Below are 15548 nucleotides of genomic sequence, written 5' to 3' on the forward strand. Positions count from 1 at the left end.
AAGCAGGATTAGAGAGGAGGCCTCTGCGTGGGAGCCCTGGAGGCCAGGCCGTGGCTCCCACTGAGGGGAGGCAGCAGCTCCCCTCCACTGCCCCCCCCCGCCGTCGTCTCCCTCCAGGCCTGATGCTGCCAGCAGAGAAGAGCGCTGAGGCTGGACAGTGCCTTGGGGATCAGCTGGTCCAGCCCTTCCTCTTACAAATGAGGAGAGGGGCCCGAGAGGCCGCTGGCTGAGGTCGCTGCCATAGTGCAGTGGCACTGAGCTGGGCCTAGGGCCCCGCCTGTGGCTCCCACACAGTGCTCTGTCCCTGCCCTGGGACTCAAGCAGCTTCCCCAGCCCTCCTCCTGCCCCGCTGGGGTGGGGCTGTGATGTGAGGGTCACCGGGAGCCATGGAGCCTGCAGTAGGGCAGGGGGTCCAGTGGAAATAGCTAAGGACTCAATTTCTCTTCTAGCTAGATCTGCCTGAAGTCAGGGCCAGAATTAACTCAAGGAAACACATCTAGAGTCACTGATGCCAGAGAGGGGCTTGGGGTAGGGCAGGGTGACCGCTGCCAGCAAAGGAGAAAAGACTCAAGATTCGGAACCCCTTGGTCTTTCCCCTCTGGGTTTCAGGGCCCTGGTGCCCCAGGGGGAGGCAAGAGGCAGGGGGCACTCTGTGCAGCTCCAGCCATCCCAGAGCCCTGAAGCCAGGCCTCAGTTCGGACCACAGGGCCCCTCCCCACCTCCTTAGAAGGTGACAGGTTCTGGGCTGCAATCCAGGCTGGTGACCGCATGGCCCCCCGCTCCTCCCCAGGCCACTCTCCTGTCTTGTCTCCCAAGTGCCATGTGCCAGGCTGGGAGCCAGTTGCAGCAGACCCTAATAATAAGGTCCCTGCTACATGTGCTACATGAAAGCCACCCCCTGTGACATCCCCCAGCACACTCCTACCACCTGTCATTTTCCATCCCAAGAAACCTCCACCATGGATGTCCCTACAACATGACCCTCTGGCATAAGGCCTGCTGTAGGGAAATGCCACCATGGGGACCTTCCCCAACACCTGCCCTGGGAGCCCCACCCCATGTGAAACCTGCCATGTAAGGAACCCCCACGGGACACCTCACCACAGAGAGTCCACCATACGAAGCCCTGCCATTTCAGTGTGCCACGTGAGCTGTCACCACACATCCTTCCGTCACGTCATGCCCAGCCACGTGAACGAGAACTGACTCATGAGATCTCACCATTCTTTTTGCTGCCACGTGAGACCCCAGAATGGGAGATTTCTCAGAAGGGCACCCACCACATAATCTGCCACCGCATACAGGCTTGCGTGGTGAACTGGTCAAGCCTGCCCTGGGCCAGTCCCACGGGCATGACCATGCCAGCTTGGGTGGGCAGAGCCATGGCCCTATGGGCAGGTGTTAGGGTCGCCACTGTACCCCTGTTGGGGGCCAGTGGGCAGGAGGGTGGGGGTGGCAGGGAAGCCCCTCTCCCCACTTCACCCCAGAGCTGCCTAGCCAGCAGGCCCTTGTGCTGGCCCAGATGGATGGATAGATGGACAGACAGATGCCCAGGCTACTCTTCGGGAGAGGAGTCCAGGGTCACTCTGACTCTCTCTTCTTTTTCCAGACAATGGCTACCGGGAGTGCCTGGCCAATGGCAGCTGGGCCGCCCGCGTGAACTACTCCGAGTGCCAGGAGATCCTCACCGAGGAGGTGAGGCAGGGCCCAGCGAGGCTGCCCGTGTTGAGGGGTCTGTGCCTGCTGCGAGGCCAGGGGTGGTGGTGGGCAGAGGCTGACACCGAGGCCTGGCGCAAGGGAAGCCGACTGGGGAGCCAGAGCTCACGCCCAGAGCAGGCATCCCCCGGGGGAGGGCGAGCCAGACGTGCAGTGGGCGGGCTCTGGCAGGCATGAGTTGGGCCTTCGTCCCTTCCTCCCCTCCTCCTTCACTCATTGGGTCGGGTTCTCATCCGTTTTCCACCACACCCACCTGTGTACCACATCCAGGTCCAATGGGGGCCTGTAACGGAGTGAGGGATGGGGTGAGGGGAGCAGTGCCGTCAAAAAAGCCCTTAGAGAGCTTTTTAAATCTTCAAATGTTTCTGAGAAGATATTGCTTTTGCATAATACAAAATTCAAAGATACAAATGGAAATACAGAGAAGAGTCTCCCCCCCTGCCCCACCCTCCCCCCTTCCCAGCCACGGGTTCCCTCCCCAGAGGCAACCATTTTGCAGCTCCTTAAGTGCTCTCCCAGAGACATTCTCTGCGCATGTGTGTGATCGTGTATATATATTCTTTTTTGTTTTTGCTCAAATGCTGCGTGTTACACACACTCTTTGGCACCTTGCTTTTTTGGTGTAATCATCCATCTTGGAGATTGTTCTGTATCAGTCCATAAAGAGCATCTTCATTCTTTTCCACATTTGCATAACATCACGTTGTGCAGATGTACTGTAATTTATTTAACCATCTTTATTCTCAGTCTTTGGTTATTACAGACAGTGCCGCAATGAATAATCTTTTAAGGGTGACATTTAGCAGGTGCACGGGTGTATCTATCCTCCTGGTGTTGCTGCCGCCTCTGTGCCCCTTGCCCTCTCCCTGGCATCTCCACCCACCCCTCAGTGAGTGCTGAGGAAGGTGGGGGTCATGTAGCTGGAAGAACCAGTGAGAAGAAAGTGAAGGGCAGAAGGGAAGATGCCCCAAGCCGTCCGAGGGCCCCAGGTTTCCAGGGTGTGGAAGAGAGGGGCTGGTCCAGGCAGTCCTGAGAATTCCAGCACCTAAAAGATATGAATCGGGAGGGAGGTTGCGGACGCGCCATCCCATCTTGTGGTCCCTAGACCTGCATGGTTATAAGAATCACCCGGAGCCCTTGTTCAAACATAGGTCCCAGGGCTACACCCAACACCCAATACATCAAACTCTCCAAGGATGAGTTCGGGATCTGTATTTTTAACAAGTGCTCCGGGGGAGCCTTCTGATGGGGAAAAAGTGAGAAGCTCTGATGTAGTGCAACCCATTCACCTCACAGATGGGGAGACTAAGGCCCAGGAAGGGGGAGTGACTCACGCAAGGTCACATGGCCAGAGTGAGTCAGAGCCTGGAACCGGGGGCCTTGGGGTCCAGCTGTCCTTTGCCCACCGCCAGGTACTGGGTGTGAAGCGAGGTGGGTGGTGAGAGGACAGCTTTCTACCCCTAGCACCCTACCCCGTCCTGAGCGCTTTGTTAGCCCCTCCACCAGGCTGCCTGACCTCACGTCCCTGAGATCTTGGGGCTCTGCTGTCTCCTTCCAGAAGCTGCAAAGAGAGGGTGAAGCTTAGTCTGAAAGAATAGTGCTGCTTTGGCAGGATGAAAAGGTTCCCTGGGATGCAGGGGGAGAGGCTCCCTGGCATTTCAGATCACACAGGCCAGAACATGTGGCCCACCCAGGCTGGGGTGGCCTGGCTGGCTCCCTGACCACCTGACCTCAGCAAAGAGAGCCCCCAGGTTGCTAAGCATGCACACAGTGAGCCCACTGGGAAGTCCTGGGGTGGGGGATGAGGGCACTCCCTAGATAGGGGAGGGAAGTGGGGTTCCAAGTCAGGAAACAGTTCATCCAGAAGAGCTGGGCTTGGATGGGGTGGGGTACTGGCAAGAAGACCACTCAGCAGGGTGGAGAACTCCTTACCTGGCACACAGTGGGGCGTGGGGAGGGCGTGGCACGGGAAACGGGGCTCATGCTTAGAAAGGCAGATCAGTGCAGTCGGTGACTCTTAGGACCACAGCTGATGCCCAGAGAGGATGGTAGGAGGGAGGGATGGCGAAGGCAAGGAGTCTTCAGCCCCACCACTGCACCCCACCTGGTGTTCTGAGCGTCCTGCTGGGTCTGCAGAGCCTGAGGCAGACAATGTATCTCCAACTGGATGTATCTCCAGTTGAGGGTCTGGTCTCCAGCCTCCTGCCTTAGGACAGACACCCCTGCCCCCACCCCAGCAGAGCAGGTGTCTGTCCCCTTCCTGGACAGTGGCAAAGCTAGAGATGTCGCAGCTGCTCCCAGCCTCACTCCCTGCACTGGAGCCTCCTGAATGTCAGGGGAAGTTCATGGTTCACCCAAAGCTCTCCTGCTCTAATTTAAGCCCTTTTCTTGTAGTTGGCTGACTGGCGGCTCTCAACAACCTGCCTTTCCCCCAACACCCTTCAAACTCAAGGTCTTTGACAGCTGCCCTCAGCCTTCCTTTCTCCTCGTCCTGCAGCTCCCATCCCTTCCACCAGGACAGGGGTCTCTCCCTCTCTCCACCAGCAGGGTAAGGGCCAGAAGGATGGGGGAGCACCAGCTTCTCATCAGTCCCCTCTTGGGCAGTATCACAGAACAGTGTGAGCTTTGGAGGCGGACGGTTTGGGGTTTGGATTCTGGTTCCAACACTTGTGCTGTGCGACCCTGGGCAGGTAATTCAGCCTCACTAAGTCCCAGCTTCCTTGTCTGTAAAAGAGCCGAGAGTAACACAATCTCTGCCTCCTGGTAGAGGGAGGGTGGGGTCCGCCTGTGTCTTGGCCTGTGGAGGGCACTCCATCCATCTGCCACTCCTCTGCCTCTCACCTCACCTGGGGTCAGGGGAAGTGGCAGTGTACACCTGGGGTGGGGGTGGGGGTCATCCATGAGGAGACCACAGGTAACATGGGCACCCCCTTCTTCTGGTTACCGACAGGATAGGGGCTGCCACCCCCATCCCAGCCTGCCCTGCCTGGCTTTGCCACCCATCCCCTTCCCCCGCAGTCCCTGCCACCTGGTCGCCTAGCACTCTGGATAATCAATTAATTTAATTAGTTAAAATGCCATCCCCTTCTGCCAGCTGCAGCCTGGCCAGACCCCTCCCCACTCCCAACACTCTCTGTCCTCTCCCGGAGTCACTGCGAAGAGGAGAGTCTCCAATTAATGGAGCAGCCCCGTTTCTCAGCTCTGGGCCCAGGCTAAGCCCTAATTAAGCACCAGCACCCCAAGGGGATTGCAGATAATGGATTCGCAGGACGGCTGCCTGTGAAATGGGACTTGTGAGGGCGCCCAGAGGCCAGGCGGGGAGGAGATCTGCTGACAGCCATCACCACCAGGGATGAGCCCCCAGAGAGGGAGCTTGGTTTGTGCATGGCCCAGCCCCTAGGGATGGCACTGACCCCCCAGCACCACCATACATGGGCCCCTGCTCCCCGTATCAGCACCCCCGCGCGCACACACACACACACACACACACACACGCTGTCTTTTCCACTGCAGGGACCTCCCGACTGCCCCAGACTCTCCCCTCCCCCGTCTCACGAACCTTGCACGCTCTGCTCCCCTCCCCCACACTCTGCTGAGCACAGGGAGCCTGGGCCTTAGGCACATCCTGGGAGGGCACACCGTGATGGGACATGAAAGGGACTCAGGGGCATAGGCTTGTGGGCCGGGGTTCCCTGCTTACAGTGGGGGGTTGTTGGACCAGGGCTTCTGAAATGCTTTGGAATCATCTGGGCTTCTTGCTAAAATGAAGATTTTGACTCAGTGGGTCTTGGGTGGGGCTTAAGAGTCTGCCGTTCTTAAGATTTCTGCAAGCTCCCAGGTGATGCTGATGTTGCTGGAGTGCCCACTGGTGGGGTGAGGGAGTAGCTCAGGAAACACAGGTGGAAAGGAAGAGCCACAAAGTGGGGCCAGCTGGGGATGGGAGAGAGCCCAGGCAGCGGGGACTCTGCCCCATCCCGAAAAGGCTTCTAGACAAGTCTGACACTGCTGCCGTTTGGGACAAGATGTGTCTTGCAGAGAGTCTGGTCAGAATTGACCCAGCACTAATTACTTATTGGATTCTGGTCACTGGGGGTGCAGCAGAGTGGCCTCTGCCCAGTGCCACACTGTGCCACCTTCCTCAGGGTAACTGCCAGTCTTAGGTCTCCAAATTGGACAGGGACAGAGTACTGATCAGGTCCCCGGAGATTGGCTGTGTCCGTTTGTCCTTCAAACACCTAGCTGCGTCTGCAGTGAATGGTGGCTTTCTCTCAGGAGGTCACTGATGTCTCTTAGGGTGTCAATAGGGTCTCTTGGAGTGTCACTGGGTATCTCTTACGATGTAGCTGGCTGTTCTTTCTGGTGTCACTGACCGCCTCTCAGGATATTGCTGGCCATCTCAAAGGGTGTCTCTGGCTATCTGTCCTGGTGACTCTGGTCGTCTCTTGGGGTGACACTGCTGTCTCTCCAGCAGTCTTCTCGGCCTCTCTCTGCACTGTAACTCCCAGCTGACTCGCTGTTTCTCAGCTTCACACAGCTTGAGTCACGCAGACACGGCACCCCGAATGGTTTGGCCGAATTCTCCCCTTTGAGCCTCGGTGGAGAAAATCCCTGTGGAGCCCCATCCTCCTGCAGAAGCTCTCCAAGGATCCTGGGCCAGGATGGACAGAATGCCTCTGTCTTCAGCCCCTCCTTTTCCCCCAAGAAGTGCACTGTGGGGACAGGGCACGAGAGTCTTTAAGGTCAAGCAGACCCGAATTCCAGTTGCTGGCTGGGTGGCTTGGGCCAGTTATGCAGCCTCTTCAGCTGGAAAAAAGGACAGATGGATAGTCTCCGAGGGCAGCAGCGACAAGGAAAAGCAATGACGTCTGTAAAGTGCCTGATGCAGTGCCCAGTATACAGGAGGTGCTTAATAAATGACCCATCCCAGCCTAAAGCAAATGACCCAGGCATGGCCTGCTGCAGTGGCCGGGGCGGGGGGCAGCTGACGGCAGGTGGTGGCAAAGGGCCTCCCTACACACTCTGCTGTCTCGTCCACCTGAGCCTGTGAACAGAGCGGGGACACCATGTGGGTCTGGGCTCCCACAGACGTTCTTACTACCCAGGGGCTTCACAGGGTAGATTATGGAAAATTTAATAAAAGGAAATGAGGTACCAGCTGCAGACAGGCTGGATGTGTGCACGTCTTCTGGAGTCTCTGGATTTGGCATCTATGACAGCCAGGCACTCAAGGACGCTCCCCATTTGCATGGCAGTGATGACTACCCTCTGCCCTCTCTCGCCTGCCTCCATTTACAGCCCCCTGGGTCTCGCCCCTTCCGAGACCTGAGTTGCTAATGTGATTTCCTGCTATGCTCCTGACAGCCTCTGCCAGGAAAACCAGGCCCTAGCACAGAGCTCCCTGGGCCTCCTGGACCCCAGAGCTTCTTCAGTGAGGACGCCCCTTCAGAAGGGATGCGGCGGGGGCCAGGGAGAGCAAGGAGGGAGGGCTTGGCCCCTTCTCAGATGCCTGCTGGGGTCCTGCCGCAGAGGCGCATCCCTTGTCCCTGGGTGGGTGAGTTTGGGCCTCAGTTTCCTCAGCTGGAAGATGGGTGGGGCTGGATTTGATCCCTTAGGACTAGCTATGACATCCGTGGGCTCTCTGATTCTGACAGGAAGGTCCACGGAGAGCCAGGAGCTCTTTGGTGGCTCAAAAAACACACAAGTCCTCTGTGAGCTCACCTTTTTGTCAATACTGGCCAGTTTCTGTGCATCATCATTCCCTAGCCCCACCCCAGAGCTTGGAAAGGGTAAGGGAGGGGGTGCTAACAGGGACTTCTCTTTGAAAAGCCGGTTGTTTTCCAACATCCACACTCTGGCTCTCTAGCCCTGCCCTCACAGGACCTAGAAAAGGGTGAATGGGGGCTTTGCTCTTGGGGAGCAGGGGTCTGCATAGAGCCGGGCACTGGGGATCACCAGCCCCCCATTATTGGGTGGGGACCATTTGCAGCCTGAATACCTTGTGCAGGTAAGAAGCGGTTTGAAATTGAGTGGCCTTGAATGAGTCGGCATACTTCTGGGCCTGGTTTTCTGCAAAGTAAAGTCCACACCCCTTTCAGCTGTTCCCACGGGGTTCCTTGAGGGGTTGAGAAGATAACAGATATGAAATACTCTGTAAATAGGAAGGCTTCGTCACTCATGGAGCTTACATTGCTTGGAGACGGGACCACGATGTTTCCAGCTTCCTTCAGTGTATGAAATGAACTAATAACACTGGAGACTCTGTTAGAGTCCCGGGTCAGGACCCTGTTCACTTCGAGCAGACCTCCTGGGCCAGGGGTGGGACCGAGGAAGCGAGTTATGGCCCCTGAGAGATTTTCTCTGGTTTCTAATGATTCTCTGGATGCTGCTCCACAGCGACCACCCTTCCTCTCCTTACCGATAGGAGCGGCCTCAACTGCGACAGGAGGGAGTTAGGGCTGATGGAGGAGATGGTGGGTCAACTCAGAAATGGGTGCAGGAAGGAAGTCCTAGAGGTCTGCACCCACGAGGGCCCCCCGGTGCTAGGACTAAGTGGGAATGTGAGCGTGAGAGCACAGCTGTGAGCTGTGCACACGCGTTTGTGCACGCAGAGTGGGGAACCCTGCGTGATGTGGAGACTCAAGGTCACGGATACTTGTCTGACAGCACAGAGCAGTGGACAGAGCGTGGGATTCCAGGGCAGAGAGATACCCTCAAATTGGACGCCGCTGCCCTCGGCAATGCTTGACACGGGTCGGGGCGCAGGAAGAGGGATAGCTTTGTTACCATGATCACTCTGTCCCGGCCGCCCATGGGGCCGTCCTCACACGTCCGTGAGCGCAGGGGTGCGGCTGTGTGGGAGCCTCACTTCTGCCCCTCTCTCCCACCTCAGAAGAAGAGCAAGGTACACTACCATGTCGCTGTCATCATCAACTACCTGGGCCACTGCATCTCCCTGGTGGCCCTCCTGGTGGCCTTTGTCCTCTTTCTGCGGCTCAGGTGAGAAGGTCCCAGCACTGTCCCTGGGCCTTAAGCAGGGTGGAGAAGTAAGAGGCAGGGCAGCTCTGGGCTGCAGCTGCTGGGAAGGGGGATCCTGACCCCTCACCTCAGTGGGAGGGGTGACAGATGTAGGAGTCCCAAGTGTCTTGGAACTCCTAGGAGGGGCGCTTCTGCCCCTGCCCAGTAACTGCTGGCGGGAAGATGGGATGGCCAAAGCCCAGGCTCACCTGTATCACCCACTCCCAGACCAGTTGCACACATTTAAGAGGCCAGGATGCTGGAGCCCCTTTGGGTTTACACCTGCCTTGGTCCAGCACTACTGCCAAGCATGCCAGTGGCAGTGCCAGGCAGGTCAGTGCCAGGAATGGGGGGGAGGGAGCAGAGCTGAGCATGAGGCTGAAAGCTGGGAGTGAGGCATCTGCTGGAAGCCTTTGATGTTTTCTGGCCCTCAAACCTGGAACCATAGGGAGCAGAGGGGCCCCCGGGAGAAGGGGCATCTCCAACAAGTAAGCAGCCCCTGGTCCCTGGAGCACCACCTAGGTGCCAGGCTCTGCCCCAGAGCTGGGCAGGCCACAAGTAGGAAGGGCCCTGTGGAGCATCAGGAGAGCCTCTGCTACCACCTCCCAGTGTGACCTAGCCAGTCAGCTCCTTGCTGAGCCTCAGTTTCCTCAACCATACACCTGGGCTGGGGTGATGCTGGCAACTTGTCCCTCATCCTCTCTCTCCTCCCCTTGCTTCTATCACCCACCCTCCCTTGCTGCTCCTAGGAGCATCCGATGCCTGAGAAACATCATCCACTGGAACCTCATCTCGGCCTTCATCCTGCGCAATGCCACATGGTTCGTGGTCCAGCTCACCATGAGCCCTGAAGTCCACCAGAGCAACGTGGTGCGTCCTGAAGGGGCAGGCCCAGGGTCAGAGGAAGGGAGAAGGAGGGCCAGGGGCCAGGCCTTATGGTCCATAGAACAGGAGTGGAGCCTGGGGGGTGCCCCATCCTGCCGAGAGGAGGCCCAGGCAGAGGGTCGGTGCTGCTGCTGCCCCCACCCGTGCCCTGGCTCATCGTCATCTCTGATGGGGGTGGGGCTGCAGGGCTGGTGCCGGTTGGTGACAGCCGCCTACAACTACTTCCACGTGACCAACTTCTTCTGGATGTTTGGAGAGGGCTGCTACCTGCACACGGCCATCGTGCTCACCTACTCCACCGACCGGCTGCGCAAGTGGATGTTCATCTGCATTGGCTGGGGTGAGCGGGCCAGCCCCCTGCCCTGGCGGGGCTGCCCTCTCCTCCCCCACACTCAGCCCAGCTGGCTGGGCGCCTGAGAAGTTGAGGCCAGCTTGGGGTGGGGGTATGCACCACAGCCCTCTGCCCCTACTTGGGGGTTGGGGGTGGCGGGGACATCTTGAAGGGAGCATGTGGGCTTAGAGTACAGACTCTACCCCGGGGAACCACTGCCCGCCTCTAGGCCCTGGGCTGCACGGGGGGCCTCCAGGTCCTACATCCCCCAGACCCCACTGTCAGGCTCTGGGACAGCCGGTCTCTCCCCCAGGTGTGCCTTTCCCCATCATCGTGGCCTGGGCCATTGGGAAGCTCTACTACGACAACGAGAAGTAAGTCACCTCCTTCCCTTCACTGCCCTCAGGGCCCCTGAGCCCCGACGTCCAGGCTCCCAGCCCAGCTCTGCCTGACACTCCCCAGGGGCCTGCAGCCACATCACCTGCCCTGTCAGGGCCACAGTTTCTCCATCTATAAATGGAGGATGCTGGGGCTGGTCAGTCCGGGCTCCCGACTAGTGCTCTGCCTGAGCTGGGCTAAGCATTTGGAATAGTATCTGGCACATAGTAAACGTCATATAAATGTTTTCTATTAATATTAAGATTGACTTAACAAAAGATTCCATGGATTTAATAGAAATTGATCCAGACCATCTCAGAGGCTCCTTCCAGCTCTGCAGTCCTGAGGTGCCTGGATAAATGGAGGAAGGTGTTCCCAATCACCCCCAAAAACTAAGTTTCCGCTGCAGTGGGTCTCGGCCTCAGCTCACGTCAGAATCACCCAGGAAGCTTACAAAGTACTGGCGCCCGGGCTTGACCTCTGTGTAGTTGGATGTAATTGGTCTGGAGTGTGGCCTGGGCACTGGGGTGTCTTTTAACTGCCCAGGTGACTCTGATGTGCAGCTAAGATCGAGACCCACTGAGAGAGAGACAGAAAAAGGGGACGTGGACAGCTGAGGGAGGGGCCAGGATCTTCTCTGCCCAAGTGTTCTCAGGAACCCACCATCTGACTGGGGTGCCAGGCACCTCCGTCACAGTGACAATTCTTCTCCCCACATAGAAGGGAGCAGGGGCCGCCGCAACCTCACTGGGCTCGACAAGGAGCCTGGAAAATGATATTCATGTTTATCAGGGTGACTCTTTCCTGCCTTGGGCCCAGCTGGCGCTCACGCCTCTGCACAGCTGGTGGAGCTGGGAGGGTGGCCAGCTGACAGACAGAACTGGGGGCCTGGCAGTGATGCCCAGAGTGGTGGCCTGGGCAGTGGTGCCTATGCCTGGAGGTGTGCAGGTGTGAGTACAAGGGAGGAGAGGAAGAGCTGCCCGGTGTGGGTGTCTCTGTGTGTGTCTTGGATGGAAAAGGTCGCCTAAGCTGAAGTTCCTCCGAGCGGCTCTGGAGCCCCACCTACTGGTAAGATGCTGACACTGCAGCGAAGGGATCCAGGGCTGAGACATCAGAAACAATCTTGACATCCCGAGGCCAAGGCCTGGACCTGGCCCTAGACAGCTTGCGTTTGGTCTGCACAGTGTTTGTTGAAAATTTGAATTTGTTGCCAACCTTTAAAAAGTCAAGAGGTTTCACATAAAAATCTCAGTTCTGGTTTATGGAAGCATCATGAGATCTAGGCACATGCACGAGTCTGCATATCCCCGGGGCCATGGTCTCTGGACAAGGACATGGGACCTCCCTGTCCCTGACCACCCCCCAGACCTCCCCAGAGCTTGCTGGAGGGAAACGCAGGAAAATGCAAAGTGATTCTGCCTCTCCCAACAGGTGGGACCTGTGGAATCTGCCTCGAGGTGGTTCAAGCTGCAGTTAAACGGCTTTAGAGATTGCTAGCTGTTGGGTGCCCACTGTGTGACAAGGTGCAGTGCAAGGCACCACATGGGCATGTGTCAGAGCCACAGTGGGGACCGAGGGGAGCAGTGGTGTGTTGGGCCCTGCCTGTTCTGCTCAGTGGTCTTTTCCACAATCCCCTCCTGCCACAATTCCGTGCCTTCAGCTTTACACCTCCTAATAGAGGATGCTATCCATTCTGCAGGTGGGATAGCTGAGGCACTGTGGTGGGGTCAAATGGCTTGACCTTCTGCCAAGGTTGGAATTGGGGCCCCCAGAGCCTGGCTTTCAGCCCCAGTCCTACCCACTACCCCTCCCTGTGCCACTGAACTGGACCCACATGACCCTCCTCTCGCCTCCCCTCTGTGGCCTTCTAGGTGCTGGTTTGGCAAAAGGCCTGGCGTGTACACCGACTACATCTACCAGGGCCCCATGATCTTGGTCCTACTGGTAAGAACCTGGGCAGGTGGGCAGGAGAGAAGGGCATGGGGGGAGGGGCCATCAGCGCCTCCCTAGCCAAAGGATCCCTTTGCCTAGAGGTGGGACATGCAGGGCCAGGATGTGCCAATGCGAATGACAACAAGGGAACCAAGACCAGACCTGAGATGGCTGAGTCCCTGACCTGTCGGCCCAACCTCCTGCCCCTAACATTTTGCACTCGTACATGCCCACACCATCACACCGTGTGCTCAAATTGCAGATCAATTTTATCTTCCTTTTCAACATCGTCCGCATCCTCATGACCAAACTTCGGGCATCCACCACGTCTGAGACCATTCAGTACAGGTAATTGGTCCTGCCTCCCCCACCCATGGGGGCTTCGGAGAGCCTAGCTTCTGAGCCAGGGTCACCCCCCAGGCCCTGCAGTCCCTCCTGAAACCCCAGCTCCCCTGTCTCAGGCCTTCCTGGGACCTGCCACCCACCTCCCCCAGACCCGGTCCTGTTCACCAAGCCAGAGGCCCCAGCCCCATCCTGGGGTGGCCTGTGACCCTGGGCCTCCCCACCCCTGGCACCCTCCTCCTCCAGGAAGGCTGTGAAGGCCACTCTGGTGCTGCTTCCCCTGCTGGGAATCACATACATGCTGTTCTTCGTGAACCCTGGGGAGGACGAGGTCTCCCGGGTCGTCTTCATCTACTTCAACTCCTTCCTGGAATCCTTCCAGGTACAGCTGCCCCACCCTCACTCCCCCCCCCCCCACCCCACGTCCCCTGCCCCTCCTTGGGTGGGGATTCTCCTAGGCAGAGGCACAAAGCTGGGGAGAGGAGGGGGGCAGCCAGAGGCTGGGGGCGCCACACCCACCCCAGGCCCTTGACCCGCCTTCTCCCTCCACCCCAGGGTTTCTTCGTGTCTGTGTTCTACTGTTTCCTCAACAGCGAGGTAAGGACCCCGGGCTGGGCCCAGGAGGGCAGGAGGCCTGTCAGACCAGAGCTTGTCTGTAGCCACCTCCTGCCCTCCACATGCAGGCTCTCTCCTCCCTGCTCCCAGGTCCCTGTCGGGATGCTGCTAGGAGCCGAGGAGGGCCCCTGGCCCCCTTTCCACACTGCTCCTGCAGTAGCAAGCCCACCCTCTTTGTTTTCATAGGCAGCTGACATGGGGGGCGGCACAGAAGCTGGGGCTTCAGTCTCATCAATGAGTCTATGAAATGGCTTATTTAAACTCAGGAAGCTGAGCTCTCCAGCAGGGGATTCTTGTGGGCTGAGGGTAGGGGTTCTTCATGGCAAAGGCCCTGTGGCACTTTTGTGTGGATTTAAAAAAAGCACCCCTACCTCAGAACACTTGAGAAAATTGTCCCAACAGATATGCAAATCAATAATGTTGATGATGTGAATGTCGCCACCTCCTATGTGGCCCCCTATGCACCTCACACCTGTATACTGCTCACCTGTCCCGCTGCTCACCTGTGCAGCTGCTCTCCTGTGCAGCTGCTTACCTGTATAGCTGCTTGCGGCAGCCCTAGGGGAGGGAGGAGGGTCCTGAGACCCAGGCTCAGACCTTATGCTCTGCTCTGCGCCCACAGGTCCGCTCTGCCATCCGGAAGAGGTGGCACCGATGGCAGGACAAGCACTCCATCCGTGCCCGGGTGGCCCGCGCCATGTCCATCCCCACCTCCCCGACCCGTGTCAGCTTTCACAGCATCAAGCAGTCCACGGCAGTCTGAGCTGGAGGGCCAGGGAGCAGCCCCCGAGATCTATGGTTGGGAAGATGATCACCAGGCTCAGCCGGCTGCCCCGTCTGCAGAGGGACCAGCTCCTTCCCACACGTTGTACCCCCAGGAGCAGCTGGTACTGAGAGCCTGGGAGGCCCCCCCAACCCCAGGCTGGGCAGCAGTTCTAGACCTGAGAGCAGTCTGGGCCACAGGACGACGGACAATAACTGATAGTACCAGGCTGGGCCACAGGCCCCCTGGAGAATAGGCTGAGCATGGCGTGGAAATGGGGAGACGGGAAATTCAAAGCAGCACATGGGTCCCTCTGAGAGGAGTCTGCTCCCAGAGCACAGAAAGGTCAGCCCACCAGAGCCCTGGGGCCATCCTCAGCAAATGTCGGGCCGCTTGCTGCCCCGGGGGCATCACAGGAAACTCCTGCGACAGCATCCAACATGAGATGATGCCCCTGGGCCTTAGCAATGCCTTCCAGCACCACTGGGAACCAAGGCCACGTTGTCAGAAGCCCTGGTGACATCGTTAGAAATTGGGTGACATCATCAGACATCAGGCCACATCACTAGAAACCCTCCCAAGCCACCAGAACTTCATCCAGCACTGTGGCACTGCCCCCAGAAATGCCCTGTCTTGCTGCCTTGCACCTGTGGACCTTTGCTACCCTGCTGGCCACAGGGCCCCCCCCCCACCCAACCACCAACAATAATCTCACCCTGATTGCTGTCACTGCCCGCCCCAGGGGCATCCCTTTGTGAGAAGATGGGGGTGGGGGAGTGACGGAATGTCCTGTGAGCAAGAGCCAAGGGGTGTCTCAGCCAAAGCCAGCCTCTCTTTGAGGGGCAGAGAGTATTTGGGGCCATCATCCTGCTGGCTTCAGGGGCCCAGCCTCTGGGGCAACCCCTCTGCTGGTCAGGGAGCTCATGCCCCTGGATGGCTTCTGGGACAGCATCATTAGCTAAGCAAAGAAAGGAGAAGGGACAGGTGCTCAGCACCTCTCTGCCCCCAGTGCCCCAGAGCCGGACAAGTGGCTCTTGGGGCAACCAGTCAGTGGACCGCTTACACCCTGGGGTGGACTGGCCCAGCACCCCCTGGACCTACCCATGTCCAGAGGTACTGGACAGCCAGAGCAGAGCCTTGGGGGTACAGGGCTGGGAGATGAGGGTGTTGGCTGTGAGGTGGGTGGTGATGTAAATAATAGTATTTATCTTTTCAACCAGCATTTGTGAAGGTCTGGACTGTGCTGGGGCTGGGTGGAGAGGGCCCCCAAGAGAAATGGAGGCCATCTCAGTCTTCAGGGATGCTGTTGGCTGGGAAACCTGGTAGCACTCACACACTGTCAAGGATGGGGTGCTAGGCGAGTCCCAGAAGGCTAGTAGAGGACTTAGGAGAAGGGCAAGGGTCTGGCCAGGCCCAGTTAACAAGGTCAGCTCTGTAAGCGGGCGAGCTATAGGGAGAGAAGGGCCAAGGGCCATGGGTGAAGGGTGCAGGTGAAGGACACCATGGGCGGGGCACAGCTTGAGCAAAGGGTGTGGCCATGGGGCCTGGGGAGGAGCTGAGCTGGAAACAGGA

General features: G+C 58.2%; 1 protein-coding gene across 2 annotated transcripts in view; it reads left to right on the forward strand.

The window, feature by feature from the left end:
- Positions 1–15208, forward strand: part of CRHR1 (corticotropin releasing hormone receptor 1) — a 48851-nt gene extending 33643 nt beyond the window's left edge. The window contains exons 5-14 of one of the 2 annotated variants that reach the window (XM_070483415.1): positions 1610–1695; positions 8606–8712; positions 9480–9600; positions 9802–9955; positions 10260–10320; positions 12196–12268; positions 12519–12604; positions 12845–12980; positions 13154–13195; positions 13836–15208. In XM_070483415.1, the coding sequence (XP_070339516.1) occupies positions 1610–1695; positions 8606–8712; positions 9480–9600; positions 9802–9955; positions 10260–10320; positions 12196–12268; positions 12519–12604; positions 12845–12980; positions 13154–13195; positions 13836–13976 (1007 nt within the window). In that variant the 3' untranslated portion in view covers positions 13977–15208. The remainder of the gene's footprint in view (positions 1–1609; positions 1696–8605; positions 8713–9479; positions 9601–9801; positions 9956–10259; positions 10321–12195; positions 12269–12518; positions 12605–12844; positions 12981–13153; positions 13196–13835) is intronic. The other variant, XM_044745848.2, reaches the window with a different exon arrangement.
- Positions 15209–15548: the final 340 nt, after the last annotated feature.

This window comes from Equus asinus, chromosome 13 (assembly GCF_041296235.1).
Source record: "Equus asinus isolate D_3611 breed Donkey chromosome 13, EquAss-T2T_v2, whole genome shotgun sequence".
Lineage (NCBI taxonomy): Eukaryota > Metazoa > Chordata > Mammalia > Perissodactyla > Equidae > Equus > Equus asinus.